At 38.8% G+C, this 17,404-nt stretch overlaps 1 protein-coding gene across 1 annotated transcript in view; it reads left to right on the plus strand.

The window, feature by feature from the left end:
• lpar1 (lysophosphatidic acid receptor 1) overlaps positions 1 to 17,156 on the plus strand; it is a 36,544-nt gene extending 19,388 nt beyond the window's left edge. Inside the window, exons 2-3 of the mRNA XM_034095678.1 lie at positions 1,760 to 2,512; positions 13,163 to 17,156. Coding sequence (XP_033951569.1) covers positions 1,774 to 2,512; positions 13,163 to 13,494 — 1,071 coding nt within the window. The 5' untranslated portion in view covers positions 1,760 to 1,773 and the 3' untranslated portion in view covers positions 13,495 to 17,156. The remainder of the gene's footprint in view (positions 1 to 1,759; positions 2,513 to 13,162) is intronic.
• The last annotated feature ends 248 nt before the right edge of the window (positions 17,157 to 17,404 follow it).

Below are 17,404 nucleotides of genomic sequence, written 5' to 3' on the forward strand. Positions count from 1 at the left end.
ACGGTTTATTTAATTGATTAGGACTTCCTTTACATACTGTTATTGGTGCACTGCCACGCTTAATACACACCCGTTTTGGCAAAGTACAAAGATGTTGTGCGCTGCCAACATTCTGAGCCAGACGACCATGGAAATGTTGCTTTTGTATTGGATTATGGTTCTTAAAATATGGGATACATTTTGAATGTGTAGCATTGGGGTTCTATGGAACAGAAGCAAAGTCATATAAAGTAATCACGTTCTTAGATTATATGCAATAGCCCATTATTTCGGTGCATTTCTTGAATATCATAGCCATCAAAACAGTATATTACCTATGAGATAAAGAGATCCTCTGCCATAATTGTTTTGGCAAGCTTCAGCTTTCATAACTTCCATCACATTTCCCAGGAGCACCCTTTATTTTGCATGCTAGTTTTTGAGAGGGGAAGGTTGTTTTTCCAACATTGCAAATGAGTCCAAGAGGAGAAAATCCTTCATGTTTGCAGTTCTTTTTTTTCAGAGATTTGTGCTGTCACTGCAGAGAGGAAATAGAGCTTAGATAATTTGGATTGTCTTATCGGAAGGTGAATTGGGAGAGGATTCCCACACAAGCAAAACACTTTAATGCAGGATTTTTTCTTTATTTCCTAGACCCCTTGCCCTCTTCTGTTGCTTTGTCTCCTTCTCACACACACACACACACACACACACACACACACACACACACACACACACACACACACACACACACACACACACACACACACACACACACACACACACACACACACACACACACACACACACACACCACACACACACACACACACACACACACACACACACACACACACACACACACACACACACACACACACACACACACACACACACACACACACACACACACACACACACACACACTCTTACTCTAGCCCTGGGGTTATGTTTCCGGAATTGGACTGGAGCTAATTACACACACACATGTTCCTGTGAGCATTGTTTATATGTGTGTGAGTTGACTCCAAGTGTCATATGCAACTTAGTTTTCTCCGTTTTTGATGCACTTTTTTTTTATGGACATTCGTAAAACTTGCAGAAGCAGACTCATATCACACTGGGGTTTATTCACACAGCAAACATATAAACACACAAGCAGGCACACCACCCTTGTGTAGTGTTGCTGTTAATTGTCACTTGTAGACAATACAAGGTTTGTTTTCAGAATGTTCTCACACCTTTTGCTCATATACTGAGCTCGTAAATATTTGTGAACGATTGTTCCTTTTTGTGTATGAAACAGTCATTGCACCACACACACAAACACACACAAATGACGACTTATAATGTGGAGTCTAAATCCAAAGGGGATTTGAGTTTTTCCATGTTCAGGACCTGGCTTGGGTCCACATGTTCTCCTAAAGCGCTGCTCTGTGTGAGGAATATAGGCTATGCATTTTCCAAGACTCTATGCATTAACTCATTCTTGACCGAATTATAAATTTGACATATGATAAATGAACTCAGAGGCCATTCTGATTGGTGTGGACGGTTTATTTATTGTGTCATACATCCATGCAAAAACATATTTAAAATACTATTTTCAAATATATTTATCATACTTTACATGGTTACTAAAGCACCCATTGCTGTATGTCTGCTATTGGATATTTTAAGTGATGATTCCTAGAGTTGGTAGAAAAATTGCAAAATGTTGAGAAAATTCACAGAAATCGCTCAATTCTTTGTACATAACTAATATAATTTCTCCTTTCAGAAACCACTGCCACCATGGATGACGAACAGTGCTACTACAACGAGAGCATCGCCTTCTTCTACAACCGCAGTGGCAAGTACCTCGCTACTGACTGGAACACCGTAAGCAAGCTGGTGATGGGCCTGGGCATCACCGTGTGCATCTTCATCATGCTCGCCAACCTTCTGGTGATGATCGCCATCTACGTCAACAGGAGATTTCACTTCCCTATCTACTACCTGATGGCCAACCTGGCAGCTGCTGACTTCTTTGCCGGGCTGGCCTACTTCTACCTAATGTTCAACACGGGACCCAACACGAGGCGTCTGACTGTGTCCACATGGCTGCTGCGGCAGGGCTTGATCGATACCAGCCTGACGGCGTCTGTCGCCAACCTACTCGCCATCGCTATTGAGCGCCACATCACCGTGTTCCGCATGCAGCTACACACGCGCATGAGTAACCGGCGTGTGGTGGTGGTGATTGTCATAATCTGGACGATGTCTATAGTCATGGGGGCCATCCCTAGCGTTGGTTGGAACTGCATCTGTAGTATTAGGTCTTGTTCCAACATGGCGCCGCTTTACAGCAACTCCTACCTTATCTTCTGGGCAGTGTTTAACCTTGTGACTTTTGTTGTTATGGTGACACTATACGCCCACATCTTTGTCTATGTGCGCCAGAGGACCATGAGGATGTCACGGCACAGCTCCGGACAACGACGCAACCGAGACACCATGATGTCTCTGCTGAAGACCGTGGCGATTGTGTTGGGTAAGAAATACGTGTTTTTTTTATCTTTCTTTCTATCCATCCTAGCTTGGTTACCATCTTTCTATCTATCAATCACTGCATATCCACTGCATGGGATGAGACTACTCTGCTCAACTTGAATTGTTCTTTGTTCGCAAAAGTTGTGGATAGTTCCTGGTTCTTTTTTTTGGTCCCTTCTTGGTTGAGGTTCAAGCAACACTTCCAACCAATGATTGGTTTGAGACAATCGTCACTACCACAACAGAGGACACGCTACTGTCAATAGTGACAATGTTTGTAATTATTCAACCTCAGGAAAAGACGTCAGCACTATGTTGTTCAAGTCACTCAGTGTAAACGTTTGGCTGATGCTTAAATGAATTACCAAGTGTTGCGTTAAAGATGATGTTACAGAAGTTTCACGTGGCGTCACTATCACGTCACCATTGTGGGGTTACTATCGGCAGTGGAAATCTAAACAAAAATAACGTAGAAGTAGAAGTGAGTCGTCGAAATGAGCCATATGTAGCTCAAGCTAGCAATCTGCCTAGGGATCTGTCTATCTAGCCTGCTATTAAATGATCGCTATTATTCTATACAATTATCTCAATCTTGCCACCCCTACCCTGTATATCTGGTACTATCTCTCTGTAGCAATGAATGCCGCATTTGAACTCATCAGCAGCATCAGAACAATGGATCTGTTGATGGGTCTGTGAGGCTGTATCATTCAGCACGAGCACAGTGTCTGCCTAGCACCACTGTAAGCTTCAAATACATCATCTCAGCCAACCCCTGACGTGTTATGTTAATGTGCCGAGCTTGTGTATGCGTAAGTTCAGTACAAGGTCTGTTCAGTGCAACATGAATATGGTCTCATAAAACCATTGTGTATTGCAATTGTATATTGTTTGTTAAACATTGTACAAGGTCATGCAAGTTGAATCTACAAACCAGATTTAGACTCTTTGTGGATGGTGGACATTTGAAAAACTGTTGTCATAGTTAGTTTTTATGCAAAGACAATGACAATGGTTTTCTCTACTTGATGCTGTGAGCAAAATCACTTTATTCATTTCCTGAAGTAAATGAAAGTAGAGATTAAACAGATTCCAACTTCTGCAAATGTGTGGGAAAATTCTTCAAGGAAGATTTTGAGTAATATTAGAAAGGAACCTGCTGATAATCATTATGACCCTCCTTTACAAGCCTTTTAATATTTTGGCTTTTACCTAGACTACATGACTGAGTGTATTGAACCTTCTGATGCATATCATCAGTGTAATCACTACATTCAATATCCATATCCTTCAAGGTAACATTGTACTACTCAATGGTACATTTGGGTATGCTTACACTGTAACAAAACTATTTTCTGAGGAAGCAGCGCCTGTTTTATTTTCAAGCTGCACTGTGTGTGCAGTCTGACAGTTGTATGTCCGAGTATTCAGTGGAGATTGTGTATGTTTCCCAAGCAGAGTAGCCCACTAACTCAGTTTTGTGTAAAGTAAGTGAGTTGTGGGAAAGGCCCTTCTTGCTGCCTGGAAGCAGGATATGTTGGTCCTAGACAAAACATACCAAAGGATTCTGTGTGATTTGTCTCCTATGTGCTGTGTTATCTCATCCTGTTGTCTTTACTCCAGAGTTAATTCATAGCAGTGGTCAGCACAATGCGCTCTGCAGCCTGCAGTACTGTATGTAGAAAACTGGAGGACATAAATATTCTGCTGCTGTGAAGATGCTTTGTTTGTTTCTACTTATTTAACCTGCCTTATGGTATATAAGCAGTTTCATCTGCAGACATAACGAGACCTCTTAAGGTGTGACACTACAGACAAAAACAATAGGTTTCTTCAGACTAGTAGTAAAAATACACAAAGTGTTAATTTGAGTTTTATCCATTTGTGTCGGGTTTCTTTTGACTGTATATCCTTCATAGCCTGATTTATAAACCATGTTATTTTTAAAACATGTATTGTTCTCTTTGTAAGAGCTTTCCTGATTGAAAGAACTTTCCAAAATTCCCTTTGCTAGAACTGACTAATATCTAAAAAAAAACTGAATACATTTTACCAATGCTTGGATTTATGTTAAGAAAATATTCAATAAAACAATGCCTAATTTGCATATTTAAACATACAATTCAAATAGATAAATGTCATTATTTTCTGAGGTATTGCAGGTAAATCAGATTACCCGTTGGCTCTTAATTAGTGGTTGAGAGCAGCTGGGTACATTCCTCTCTCGGCCAATCAGATTGTGTTGAGTAAGATTTTAAGACAGGTGGAAAACTGCACTCTTGAGGCATTCTGCTCCTTCTTTAATTTAATGCAGACCTCGTTTCAGCAGATATTGTCAGCTTTTTAGGCCGCAAGGAAATCTGAGCTTTCTCTCTGAGCTTTCTCTCTGTCTTAAAACATTTCTGATTGAGGGAGTTTTTGAGCTTTCTGTAACTTAGCTGGAATCAATATTTAAAGGCAGATTTTTAGTATGACTCATGAAAGCGGTTATGTCTTCTTATGATGACTTATGAGCCCATTTTTCTTTGCAAAGGCACTTTTAGATTTGTTTACGTGCCTGCCTATCAGGCTTCTTCCTGATTTAGCTGGAGTGGATATCTTTCATTGGAAGTTCTTGTGTCATGTGCTGTTCCTAACTTGTTGTAGTCAATGTTCCAAACAAAAGTGTGAGTCATCCAAAACACTTCCATCCCTAAAAACAAAAAAACCCTATAAATGGCAACATGTTCCAAATGCTGATGAATGACTTCATCCTGAAACAGCAAAAAACAGGCCTGTGTTCAAAGACGTGAGAGTCAAAGCTTTTAATTTACAAAAGCTTTACTTTATCTGGAAATAGATCTTTAAATGGAAGGTTTTTAAGTAAACAAAAGCTACTCCGCAACCAACTGAAAAGATAAATTAGCCACACTGACTGACTAAACGACTGCTGCTCTTTGGCTCTTTGAGTACTGGAATTAAAGAGTAGTTAACACTTATTTATAAATCATCGAAGGACTCAGTTGAGGAAAAGCAGCCCGATTTTCTTGAAACTTGTTGAAAGGGTGTTGAAATGGGAAAAGATAGAACTGAGTACATTTTGAAGCAAATCGAAACACTTGTTTACGTTGCATCACAAGGACTGTCAACAAAATAGAACTTTATCCCTTTTCCGTAATGGGGCAAAATACATTGTTTGCTTAGGCCGAGCTACAAAGGCATGTTTAGTGATTGTCTGCCTTTGGTCTGAATAGTTTTACGATTTTCAAGACAGTTTCGCAAATCTCCAAAATGAATCTGAATCAGTATTGTTTACCATTCCTAAACAAATCTCATCTGTTTCTTTTTACTGATGCCAAAGTGTTACTGGGAAAGTAAGTCTTCTGAGCAAGGGTGTGATGTGTTTTGGTTCAGTCTGGAATCCACTGCTGTTTCTGAGTGAGGTCATTCTTAGGATGGTTGAAAATAAGATTTGTATTTGTACTGACAGAAGGGAGTTAGTTTCTTCTTGGTTTAATTGGATGTGCGTTACAGTGACTTATGTACATCTCTCTTACATTTATCTCTAAGCTCCACTGGAGTTCATACTGTCATGTACTGGGTTTTGATTATATGCAACTTTTTATGGGAAGTAAAAGCTTCTTGACGAAAAAGTGAACCCAACAGCAGTTCCCTGTCCAGCATATCCCATCTGCTGAACAGATGATGATAAGTGCTCCCCTGCTGCCTGCTGTCCTCTCCACTTGTTCTTCTCAGGATACTGTAAAACCAGCCATGGGTGATTTCTCCTCAGAAGGACAGGATGGGATGGGAAGTTGGTTGCATGCAATTGGGCACATTCATGCACACACAAAGACTCTCTCACACTCACACAAACCCCTAGGCACAAGAGAGAACAGTGGGACAAGAGATTGTCTCCATTCACATAAACTCTGATGCTTACTATGGGAAAACAAAACCAGAATGTGGTATGAGCTCTGCTTGTTTTGCAAAGACAAGAGAGGCATGGACACACACATGTGGAAATAACTTTATAACACAAGTACAGGCACAAAGTCATTCCCATGCAAGGTACCCTGTGGATGTTTGTACCACTAGTAGTGCTATGGTGCTATCGAGCAAAGAGTTTACAAAGAAAATGCATGCTCACCATGGTTTTATAAAGAGGACAGCGAGGCAGGACCCCGTTAATTCCTATGAAAGTTGTTCAGTCTAGTCTTCTTTGATAAAGATGGGACCAGATGGCCCAAAACAGGATAAGGTTGACTAAATATGATTTTAAAACTAACAAGGATAATTGTTATTGGACTCAAACTAAATAAAATAACTGACAAAATCACTACTACATTCAACCAACAGTGCTTCTCTGCTGAAAATAACATTTTGAATGGCACCAACAGAGATTCCCTTCATCAATCTTCACTGAGTCAACTGCATTGTCAAATTAACCATGACCCTTTGTGTGTCAGGTGTTGGCTCATGCAGGGGTCTTCTGTGAATTATTCGATTATGTTAACGCCCCTGGTGTTGTAGGCACTCGCATCGTCAGACAGAGTGGAGCACCAAGACATACCATAGTACAAGCACATGCACACAGATGCCATATCACTGACTTACGTTTGTTTCTCGTTCAACTTAAGAAGTCAGATTTCTTTGTCTAGATATCAACACAATTCTTTCTCTCTGTTATTTTTAATGCATGTGTGCCTTCTGGTTGACCGAGAGCAGTGTTGACATGACACTGTCACCTGTTTTCCGTGTTTTCCGCATATGTGCGTGCAAAGCGCTTAATGCAAGAAATTGGCACACAATGGCAGCATCTGTCCTTATGAGTTTTAAAAAAAAAACATCCACTGTTTCCTCAAATGCTTCCTACAGTAAGAGATATGGAATGGAAGAATTTTGTTTTGGGACAAAACTTCTGTGTTCACAAACCCCAGGAAACAGAATCTGGTGGCTTCAATAAGCGAGAAGAAGAATACAATTAATTGTTACCACACACAGTTGCAAACAGTTGCAGGATAGGACCTGACTGGTATCATTTAAAATACTACAAAGACCAAAGTGTGGTTTTAGATCAGATGCAGATTGCGAAAATTGGATTCAGAATTTGGTGGTGAATAATTTTCATTTTATCCTTTAAACAACAGAACATCACAGAGCAAACAAATAAAGAAGTAACTTGGATTTAAGTGAGTCCTTGCTGCTGACCAGAAACTCTTCTGACACATCAATCATGGTTGTGTTAGAAGAACAGAAAACCTCCATTATTGCCATTTCAAAGACCTTACTGTACTGTCAAAGGCTCGTTTCCCCGAATCATTAGAACATTGTGCCACCATCAGCTGACCCATCACTGTCTGCACCACAACCCTCTTTATCAATTATTTGAAATGCTCCACTGAATGGGAAGATTAATCTAATCTCCAATGTGAGTGCGGAAGTAAGTGGTGTGGGAAAGATGATACAGAAAAAAACAAATCCCTATTCGGACAATGAGGAAGTTCCAGGACATTTCTGAAATATACATAATGGTTTCTTACTTCAGCGGTATCATGGTCATGACCACAGATGGTATTTCGGATAGGGACATGATAAAGAGATAAACAGACATGGGGCAAAGAGAAAGACCGGTTGTCGAAAAGCTTGACGAACAAAAGTCAACATAGAGTAAGTGACAAGACGCAAAGAAAATAGGGAAAATGTATGCAGTACATGTAAAGAATGAAAGGATAGTGGAACACAGGGAGGATGGAGACAGGAAACCAGCAAGAGACAGAGCGAGACAAACAGAAGAATGAGAGCAGTAATTTAATCTTGGGTGTTTATTCATTTTTATGTTCCTGAGAGACTCACACATTAGTGGAAACCTAAGCCGACATGAAGACATTCGAGAAACAATGGGAAGGCACGAATATCCCAGATAGCAGAGTTTGAAGCTCGATAATGACTTGAGTGTGTTTCTACATGTGGGATTCATCAAAACCCAGAAGTGTGAGACACGGCCCTACAAGGATCAGTGACTTCATGAGCAGTGCAAAGTTACATTTACATGTTACAGTATATGCTGAAAGATTGACGTTACTGCTGACAACTTTCCATCTATCTTTCTGTTCTAATTAACATCATTACATCATGGTGAGAGGGTCGTTTTGTGTGTAAAGCACAAAGTGATCTAGTTACAGAACACAAGGCACTTCAGGAAGGAGGTCGGGGTGGAGGATTAGGTGTACTAAGCAAGTGACGTAGACACATAGTGGGTGACGTCAGTTAAAATCTTGTCTCCTCGTCAATCTTAGTGTGTTTTACCATGACCACAATGTTTCACTAACCTTAACAAAGTACAGATTTGATGTACAGAGGCATGCATAGGCAAATACACATTTTGTAGTGTAATTTAAGGACTTGTTGGAACAACTACATGTTGGACCTTGGCCAATTGGGGCTTGTCTTCTATTGATTTTATCTTAAGTGATCAAGACGTTCAAGTTATGCAAGTCAATTTGTCAGGGCTACAACAAAATTGTTTCACCCAATACCTTACCTTAGTGTAGATATTGATAATACCGTCAGTTAATTTTAGGGAACAATCCTTGTCGTACCATTTTGAGAAAAAAAAGTGTAATCTTTGGAAACCTCCCCACCCCTACCCAATCCCTTGACCTCATTCGACCAGGGCGCACCCTACCTCACAAATCCTGATTTATCTTTACTCAACATTCCGTACTCTTCAGTTAAGGACGATTGGTCAGGACCACGTAAAGATCAATCTGTATAATGGTCTCAGTAAACACGTCCTTAAGCTTGTGAATCAAACTTGATCGGCTTTAGTTTCAATGTAATCCCGATAGCAGAACAATGTGTTATGTCCAGTTAAAGTACTAAACGTGCAAAAACCAACAACATGATCCTTAAAGCCATTAAAACTCATATTTAAGTACCTCTGTAATTGTGACTCAGAGCAGTTTACATGCTGCTGTAGATAATATGTCATTTACGCTGAAGAATTACGTCGTTAACCTCTTAATGATGCATTTCTGTCTGGAAGAAACATGAACCGTCAGGCATTAGAGAGGAGCCTCTCTTAACAACAAAAAACAAGTTCCATTTACTAATCTGAAGGAGAAATTAGACATACATACCCATAATCCGCTAACAATGCACTGGTAATATGGACAGAGATGGACAGATTGGAGATGGACAGATTTTCAGAGTGCTTTTATCACCGTCCAAATGTTTTCACATCATTTTTGAGTGCTCTTCCATCTCTTCATGCCCTTTGTAATTATGTAAGTGAGTGTTTGCGTGTGTTTGTGTCTGCACATGTAAGTGTTTATCTGTGTCTACGCTCAGTTTTTGTCTAAGTGTGTGTTTGTGGCAGTTTGGAGTTCATTGTCAACGTTGTCTGGTCTCCTTTATTTCCTTATTTTTGTTTCCATATCCCTCTGTTTTCTCTCTTATGGTAGATACATTTTGCTGGGAAAAGAAAAAACAAAGGATGACAGTTAGGAATGATAAAAAAGTACTCATTGAAGTCCAAAAATGTGGTTACTCAGTTTTGGGTTCCTTTTGGGTCCAAAAATAGGATATACAATGGAACAATACGTTTAAAACACTGAGTGTGGGTGAAGATAATACTTAAAGGTGGGGTGGGTAAGTTTGAGAAACCGGCTCGAGATACACTTTTTGTTATATTCCATGGAATGCTCTTAACATCCCGATAGCGATGAATATCTTAAGTGCTTTGACAAAAAATCCATAAAAAAATGTCATCTGTGGAAGCCGTGGTACTGTAAAAAGCACGGATGGCCTACCTGCCTGTCAGCTTTCCATCTGTGCACAAACTTATCTCGTGCCCTCATTGCTCGTGTGCGCGTTCGTGTGTTTTGGAGGAGGGGCTCTGTAAGGAAGTGGCAGATTTCTTTTGGTTGTGTATTTTCAAATTCTAGCGCACTCGAGCTGGTTTCTCCAAAATTACCTACCCCACATTTAAGCATTATTGCATTTTTGGAGGGTTTCTGCTTTGTATCCATTGATTTATGTAATTTATCAATTTTCCTTGTTTTTGTCCCTCTTACAAAATGATATTAATACCAATTAATTCCAGTTTGGCTATTTGATATTTTAGAGCTACTTTTTTGGTGGTTTCTCTCATTTTAAGCAGGCCTATAGTGTTAACTTAAGGGGTGTTGCCTAATAATCAACCACCGCCTGCCTCCCATTTATGATCAAGTACATAAAGGTACATTTCAATGGTTTAAAACGCTGTTATGTGCTAACACCAGTTCATGTTTTGCTTCTGTCTAACCTCTGACTTTTTTAAAGTCCTGGATAGTGTTTTCCCTACATTCCGATCTTTCCAGGTCTGGCCTTTATTTATTTTTCACTGACTTTCCATTTTTCACTCTCCTTCATGTGACAAGGCAAATGGATTGACTTAGACCAACATATGTATTTGTTTCTTCCATAAACGAAAATTCAGTTTTACCCTTTGTGGCAGAAACACTGCTCTTTGTGGCCTCGGTGAACCACACCACATATTTTTGGGCAGAGTATTGCAGCAGCTTTGAGATGAAGGGTGTAACGCGAGCAACCATACACCCCTGGCTTTAGAGAGGAAATGAAAGAATCCAAGGGTTAAACCTCTCAGTTCATAACTTCACACATAGACAAAGTTTCTTCCTCTCAGGCAGGGCTAACATCCTGTAAATATGCATGTTTCACAATCCATCTAAAACACAACAGAACCAATGTTGAAGAAGAGGCTTGTTGAGAATGTAGACATGTATTTAGTTGCTATATTGTTATGGTTATTGCTTCTCTTGGACAAGAATAAGGGTTGTGGTTGGGTTCCAAGACTATATCATGTTTCCATCATCACTATCACAAGTGTTTCTAAAAGGCAGGAAACATGGTTCAATAATACACTCATAATGTTGGTTTTCGGTGTTGTTTTTTGTGCAGTCTTTTCCTGTTGATGTTTCAATAAGAGACAACTATCTCAGACAGTTTCTCCACTGGACTGCAAACCGTTTGAGGAATTTATCTAATTCTGGAGAGAATGGCTGCATAGCTGGAAAGTGAGGTCAAGCCTTCGCTGCAGCTGCCGCCTGCGAAACACTAACAGATAGCAGGCATGCCTGTCAATATTGTGTCTCACGCTCTCCCACTTTCTGTCTCCACTTCACTTGTGGGGATGAGTACTGGAGATCTGGTTGTAAAAATGAGGTAGAGGTTAATCATTTATTTCTGTAGATGTTGCACATTAAGAGAGAGAAACATTTAGGGTGATGAACGATCATGTAAACCGTAACTGTTTTGAGGAGGAAAGCACTGGCAAATTATATTTATGGCGCCACATTAGAAAGAGCTCATAATAACTATTTAGTTTGACTCATTTGACTCATTGGACATAATTTTTCACATGTACTTCTGACATTGGGCTTTTATTTTGAAAGGTTCTTGGTAATCCCGGTCTTTGGAGCCCTAAAAGTTACAGATTCTTATTAAGTTACAGTCATAGTATACTGTATATGCATTATGTAACAGTCAAAGTATGCAGTATTATATTAAATGAGAATACCTCTTGTCAAAATTGCATAAAGATCTATATTAGTGATATAATTGAATTCCTCGCTATAAATCATACATAATTTTTCCTCGTATCAAATTGTAACAAATTAACACCAGGACTTTTCTTTTTACTTTAGTTGTTTCTTACTTTATTATATCAAAAATAAAGATAAAAAAATAATATGTATTTACAATGAGTTCAAATTATTCATATATCACTGGTTAGTAATGCATTTAGGTATATTTATAAAAGGAAATACCCGCCTTTTTAGTGGTATTTTTGCACCCACAATAACAAGGTATTTGAAATCACTGTACATTAACAGAACTTTGTACTCAAAAAGTTGTATATGTGGTTGTAGATAGATATGGGTGTTGTTGTTTTGTTCTGTAGACTGATGGTGTGGTTGTTAAGTGATGGTGATGTGGTTTCAGAGTGGTTATCTTGTTTTAAATAATCAACTGTGTCCTCATCTGCACCATACTGTTTCGGGATGTGTTGTTGTAAACATTTCTTTCAGTGCCAAATACACTTTCTGCATTCTAACTTTTTGGGGGTTCATTAGAGGGAGAGGAAATACAAGTCGTTATCAGCTTGATTCAAACATGCCGCATGATGAGTCGTACATTTTAAGGCGACACTAAAAAGACATGCCATTTTGATGAAGTCATCAGTGCTCGGGTTTATTTCTCTGGCAGTGAATCATTGAGTCATAATTCAAATAAGACATTCGAATAGGTAAGAACTTAAGCTTAATGACTGATGAATAATCGTAACTCACGTGAGAAGCAAAGCCATGACACATAACAGGGGCCAATGAGGGTTTTCAGTCTGTGGCTTTAAGTATGATTTTATTGTCTCGTGCTTTTACATTAGTTTCCTTTTGTCCTATCGGTTTTGTCTAAATGTATTTATGCTGTTTTTTTATATATTTATTGATGCACAGCACTTTGGTCAACTCTGTTGTTTTTAAATGTGCTATATAAATAAAGTTGGATTGGATATGAATAAAAGAAAAATATAGGTATTTTTTGATACAGTTAATCATGCCCGAGTACCAATTTCAACCCCTTTCTCCTTTGCTTCATGTCTCCTCAGGTGCATTCATTGTCTGTTGGACCCCCGGCCTCGTCATCCTCCTCCTCGACGTCTTCTGCGCCAACTGCAACGTCCTCACCTACGAGAAGTTCTTCCTGCTTCTCGCTGAGTTCAACTCGGCCATGAACCCCATCATCTACTCGTACCGCGACAAGGAGATGAGCGCCACCTTCAGGCAGATCCTGTGCTGTCAGCGGCAGGAGAACGTCAATGGCACAGTGGCTGAGGGGTCCGACCGCTCAGCGTCGTCCGTTAACCACACGGTGCTGAGCGGCAGCTCGCACCCCCACCATCACCACCGAAACCACAAAAACGAACACTCGGTGGTATAAAGAAAGGCTGGAGATGGCAGAGATTAGTCAAAGGGGTTCATCTCTAATTGAAAACTGACTGAAAGAAGGTAAAGGGCAGCATGGGAAGGTCTAGTGGGACTTCGTATGAACTTAAGACGGTGACGTGATACATGTAGGTGGAGTAGAGTTAATGAAGATTTGGATGATGTCACAATGAAGAAAAAAGGCAATTACGAAGAAAGAAGATAAGACTTTAATGCGGTGTGGAGGAAGAAAAGTGTGGGGTCTGTTAGTATTTTTTGGTAGCTGTTATTTTCTATTTGTTTTAAGTGTGATAAGGACAACGCTGATATGAACTATTTAAAATTAATCTGTGAAATGAAGGTAATGCCAGTAATATAGTCTTCTCTAACTGTGTATCCTGTAGCCTTATGTTTTAGACTTGATTTCCTCCCCATGATCCCCATTTTTCATTTCCATTCGACATGTTCCGTACAAACAGCATGACACTGCCGTTAGAGTTTCCTTCACATCCTTTTACGGATTCAGTTTGAGTCTGAACCAATATTTAAAACGCTATTTTTCTTTTTCTTTTATGTTTGAAAGAAAGCATTTGAAATCTTGGGAAATTCACACAATCAAATTCAGTTTTATGATTATCACGTTCAACTGAAAGTTAATTTTGGCTATCTCCAGCAGCTTCACCTTTTTTTACTTTGGAACTTTAAGGTTGGTTTCTTGATACATTTCCATAAAAGGAAAGTGAAAACAATTTTGGCACACCCTGCTGATTCTGCAAAAAATAATAATATCAATACTCATATGGTCAACAGGTTTAGCAATTTAGAAAAAGCACTCAATGAAGGATTGTTTACAGAGCCACTATTCATTTCCACAACAGATTCATCACTTTTCTAATGAAATTGACCTTACAACCTTACTTACTTACTTACTTACTTACTTACTTACTTTGAGGACTTACACTTCTACTGATCTTCTTTTCTTACTAATGCTTTGGTGAATCAAGTTCCTTCCTTTGTTCCAACTTAAATAAACAAGGGGTCCAAGATCTGTCGTTTATTCCGTCTAAGGAGTTGAAGACAAGTTGTTCCAGGGATCTAACCAAAAAAGGGGAGGAGGATGTTTGTGGTTTTTAGAACAGTGTTATGTGGATACAAGGTGAAGGTCATTTCTGGTGAGCGTTAACAGACTTCAGATCATGACATGAAATGTGCTGAGCTGTCTGCCTTAAATGGTTTTATCAAGGGTCTCTGTGTCCATGAGGCTGACTGAGGAATAAGGTTGGGAGGTGGGGGTGGGGGGGGTAAGAAAATGTTGAAGTAGAAGCAGTGTTTATTTTTAATTGCCCTCTGGTGGCATGGGAAGGATCTATGAAACTGAAAAAAAGTTGTAAATGTTATACATGAAGATTTCTGAAAACTAGAACTCAACATTGTTAAAGGTGACAAGATGGGTCATTCCATATTTATAGCATGAACTGGAAGTTGATGAATGCTTGCTAAAATTGTTAGTTGTTATCAATGTTGCCACCAATTATGCATAGTAACCAATTTGACTGAAAACACTAACCTCCAAATGTCATGGCATTCCATATTTTAGTTACATTTCAGTCTTTCGTCAGAGTTCACCTTTAGCATCAATCAGAGAGAGACTCAAGAAGTTCATTTCAAATATTTAAGTATGAAAATATCTTTCCTATTAACCAGAAACTCAATGTCAAGCACACATATCTTGCTGAAACAGTGTTATCGGTGATATGAAGTAATACAGATGTCCCTCTATAATATATGATGTTCTATTTATGTCATTATGAGATTCTTGGGAAATTCACCATGTTTTATTGTTAACCAGTCTTTATTGTCAAATGCTGAGATGTTTATCACCGTTGTCCCTCTGCATGGCATCTAAAGGGACACATCATGTATTTAAATCTTATTGGGTAATCAAGTTGGCACATATTATAGATTGGACTTTGTACTTGTCTTGTTTACCTTCACAACTTAATGAAATGTTTACCCTCTCAAGACATTAAGCATTTTACGCAGTCCATTTGTAAGGGGTACAGACAACAATAAGGTATGCCAGTTTTCTCTTAGGGCCAATGCAGAGTTAAATGGGGATATCTCATTACAGTCTGGTGATGCTATGACGTACATTGTTAAAAATCACTAGCTGAATGTTTTGCTGTGCGCATTTTGACCCGAAATACACAGATGAAGCTCCAAACAACCTGACAGAAAAGTGAGCATCACAGCCAAAAACAGTCAACTCTTTTCCAAGAAGCAAGATGTTTGTCAGGGATTCTTCAGCTGCATTGCTTAAATGAAGTCAGCTGGTATTTTTGCCTTTCAAAGCTGGCCAAAATACTTTCCTTTTTTAATGAGTTCTTCATCCAGAGTTTAGATTGTATTTTTGTTCAGGGTATCCTGGATGCTAAGAGTGTGAAGTGGATTCCTTTGGTTCTTTCTCCTTGTAAATATTTGTTTTAGTGTTTTTCGCCATACTAAACACTCTTAGATGTTTACTTATCGGACAATTCAACTTAATTCCTTAACATATGCCTTTGAGTTGGCACATCCTTAACTTCACAATAGGCCTCACAAGAGTATTGGCAGTGCAGCAGTGCCACTAATTGCCAATCTATGGCTCTTAAACCAACCCGTTTCTCTAACAAATTCAGGTTTATAGCTAACCAACAAAACCTTCTTTCTATTTACTTGTTTACCAGTGTGTCGCTCTTTTCACACCTTTGTAAGTATATGTGTACAGTATGTATGTATATAAAATATATCATCCAGAGTTAATCACCAAAGGGAAAGTGTTTTTTCTGTTTGTAAATTTAAGTGTGTTCTAATCTGTCCAAATGTACTGTAGGATTTTGTTTTTTATGTCATGAATTATTTTTGTTTTTATTGTAACCCTTATCAATGCATTTCCTGTAGAAACTATTACAATTATTAACATGTTTGTGACCCAGAAACAGGGATATCAATGTGTGCAGTGCCTTCAAGTCGTCCTAAGAGTAACCAAACACCAAAGGAGCCCTCTCTGGTTGAAAGTAGTTGTTGTACCTGTAACCACACCCAACAATGATGTCATAGTGTCCCAGAGTGCACTTGAAAAAACAAATGGAAATCATTGTATGTTTGTGTTGCTAAAACTTTAGCTATACAATTGCCTTAAAGTACACCAAATATAAATGGTTAGAACGATATTTCACTTTTTCCGAAAGTAAATAACGAAATACAGCCTACATTTTTATTATGAAAAAGAAGGATTTCATAAAAGTATGAAACTTGTCCCAAATGAAAATATTAGATTTGCATTTTAAATTGTTCATGGGGACACTAATTGAGGTTTTAATTTAATGTATCTATTTTGTCTTTTCAGTTAACAAGCAGGTGTTATCATAATTCCAAATATTGTTCATCCCAAAGTGTATACATTGAATGATTTAGATTTTGAGGAGCAATGGCCGATCTTCCTAACTGTAGGTCAGAAATATTTGTGTTGAAAATTTGCCAAGATTAAAAAAAAAACATGTACCAGTAGTTTGTAGAAAGTAATCCTGACACAGACGTTAATGTAATTTCTATACTATCCATACTGTACGGGCCACTATCAATGAATGTCCAAAGTCATAGTGTTATCACAGCAACAATAAAAACATGAGAAATGTTGATGTGGTGGTGTTTTCTATTGTGAAATAAGGCCTTTCTGAACGTGTGGATCTTACTTCAACTTACATCAGTGATTGTCAACTGTTGACCCGTGCGCCAAAGCTTCCCATTTGGGCCACAGGATATTAATGAATTAAAGAAATGTGACTCTCTCCAGGTGCAGCTCTTCGGATAATCTATTATTGGCCAGTTTTACAAGATAAGTTTTGGCAGTGTTTGACCGGGGCAGTTTTGGCAGTTATTCTGTA

The sequence above is a fragment of the Pseudochaenichthys georgianus genome, chromosome 12, assembly GCF_902827115.2.
Source record: "Pseudochaenichthys georgianus chromosome 12, fPseGeo1.2, whole genome shotgun sequence".
Taxonomy (NCBI): Eukaryota; Metazoa; Chordata; class Actinopteri; order Perciformes; family Channichthyidae; genus Pseudochaenichthys; species Pseudochaenichthys georgianus.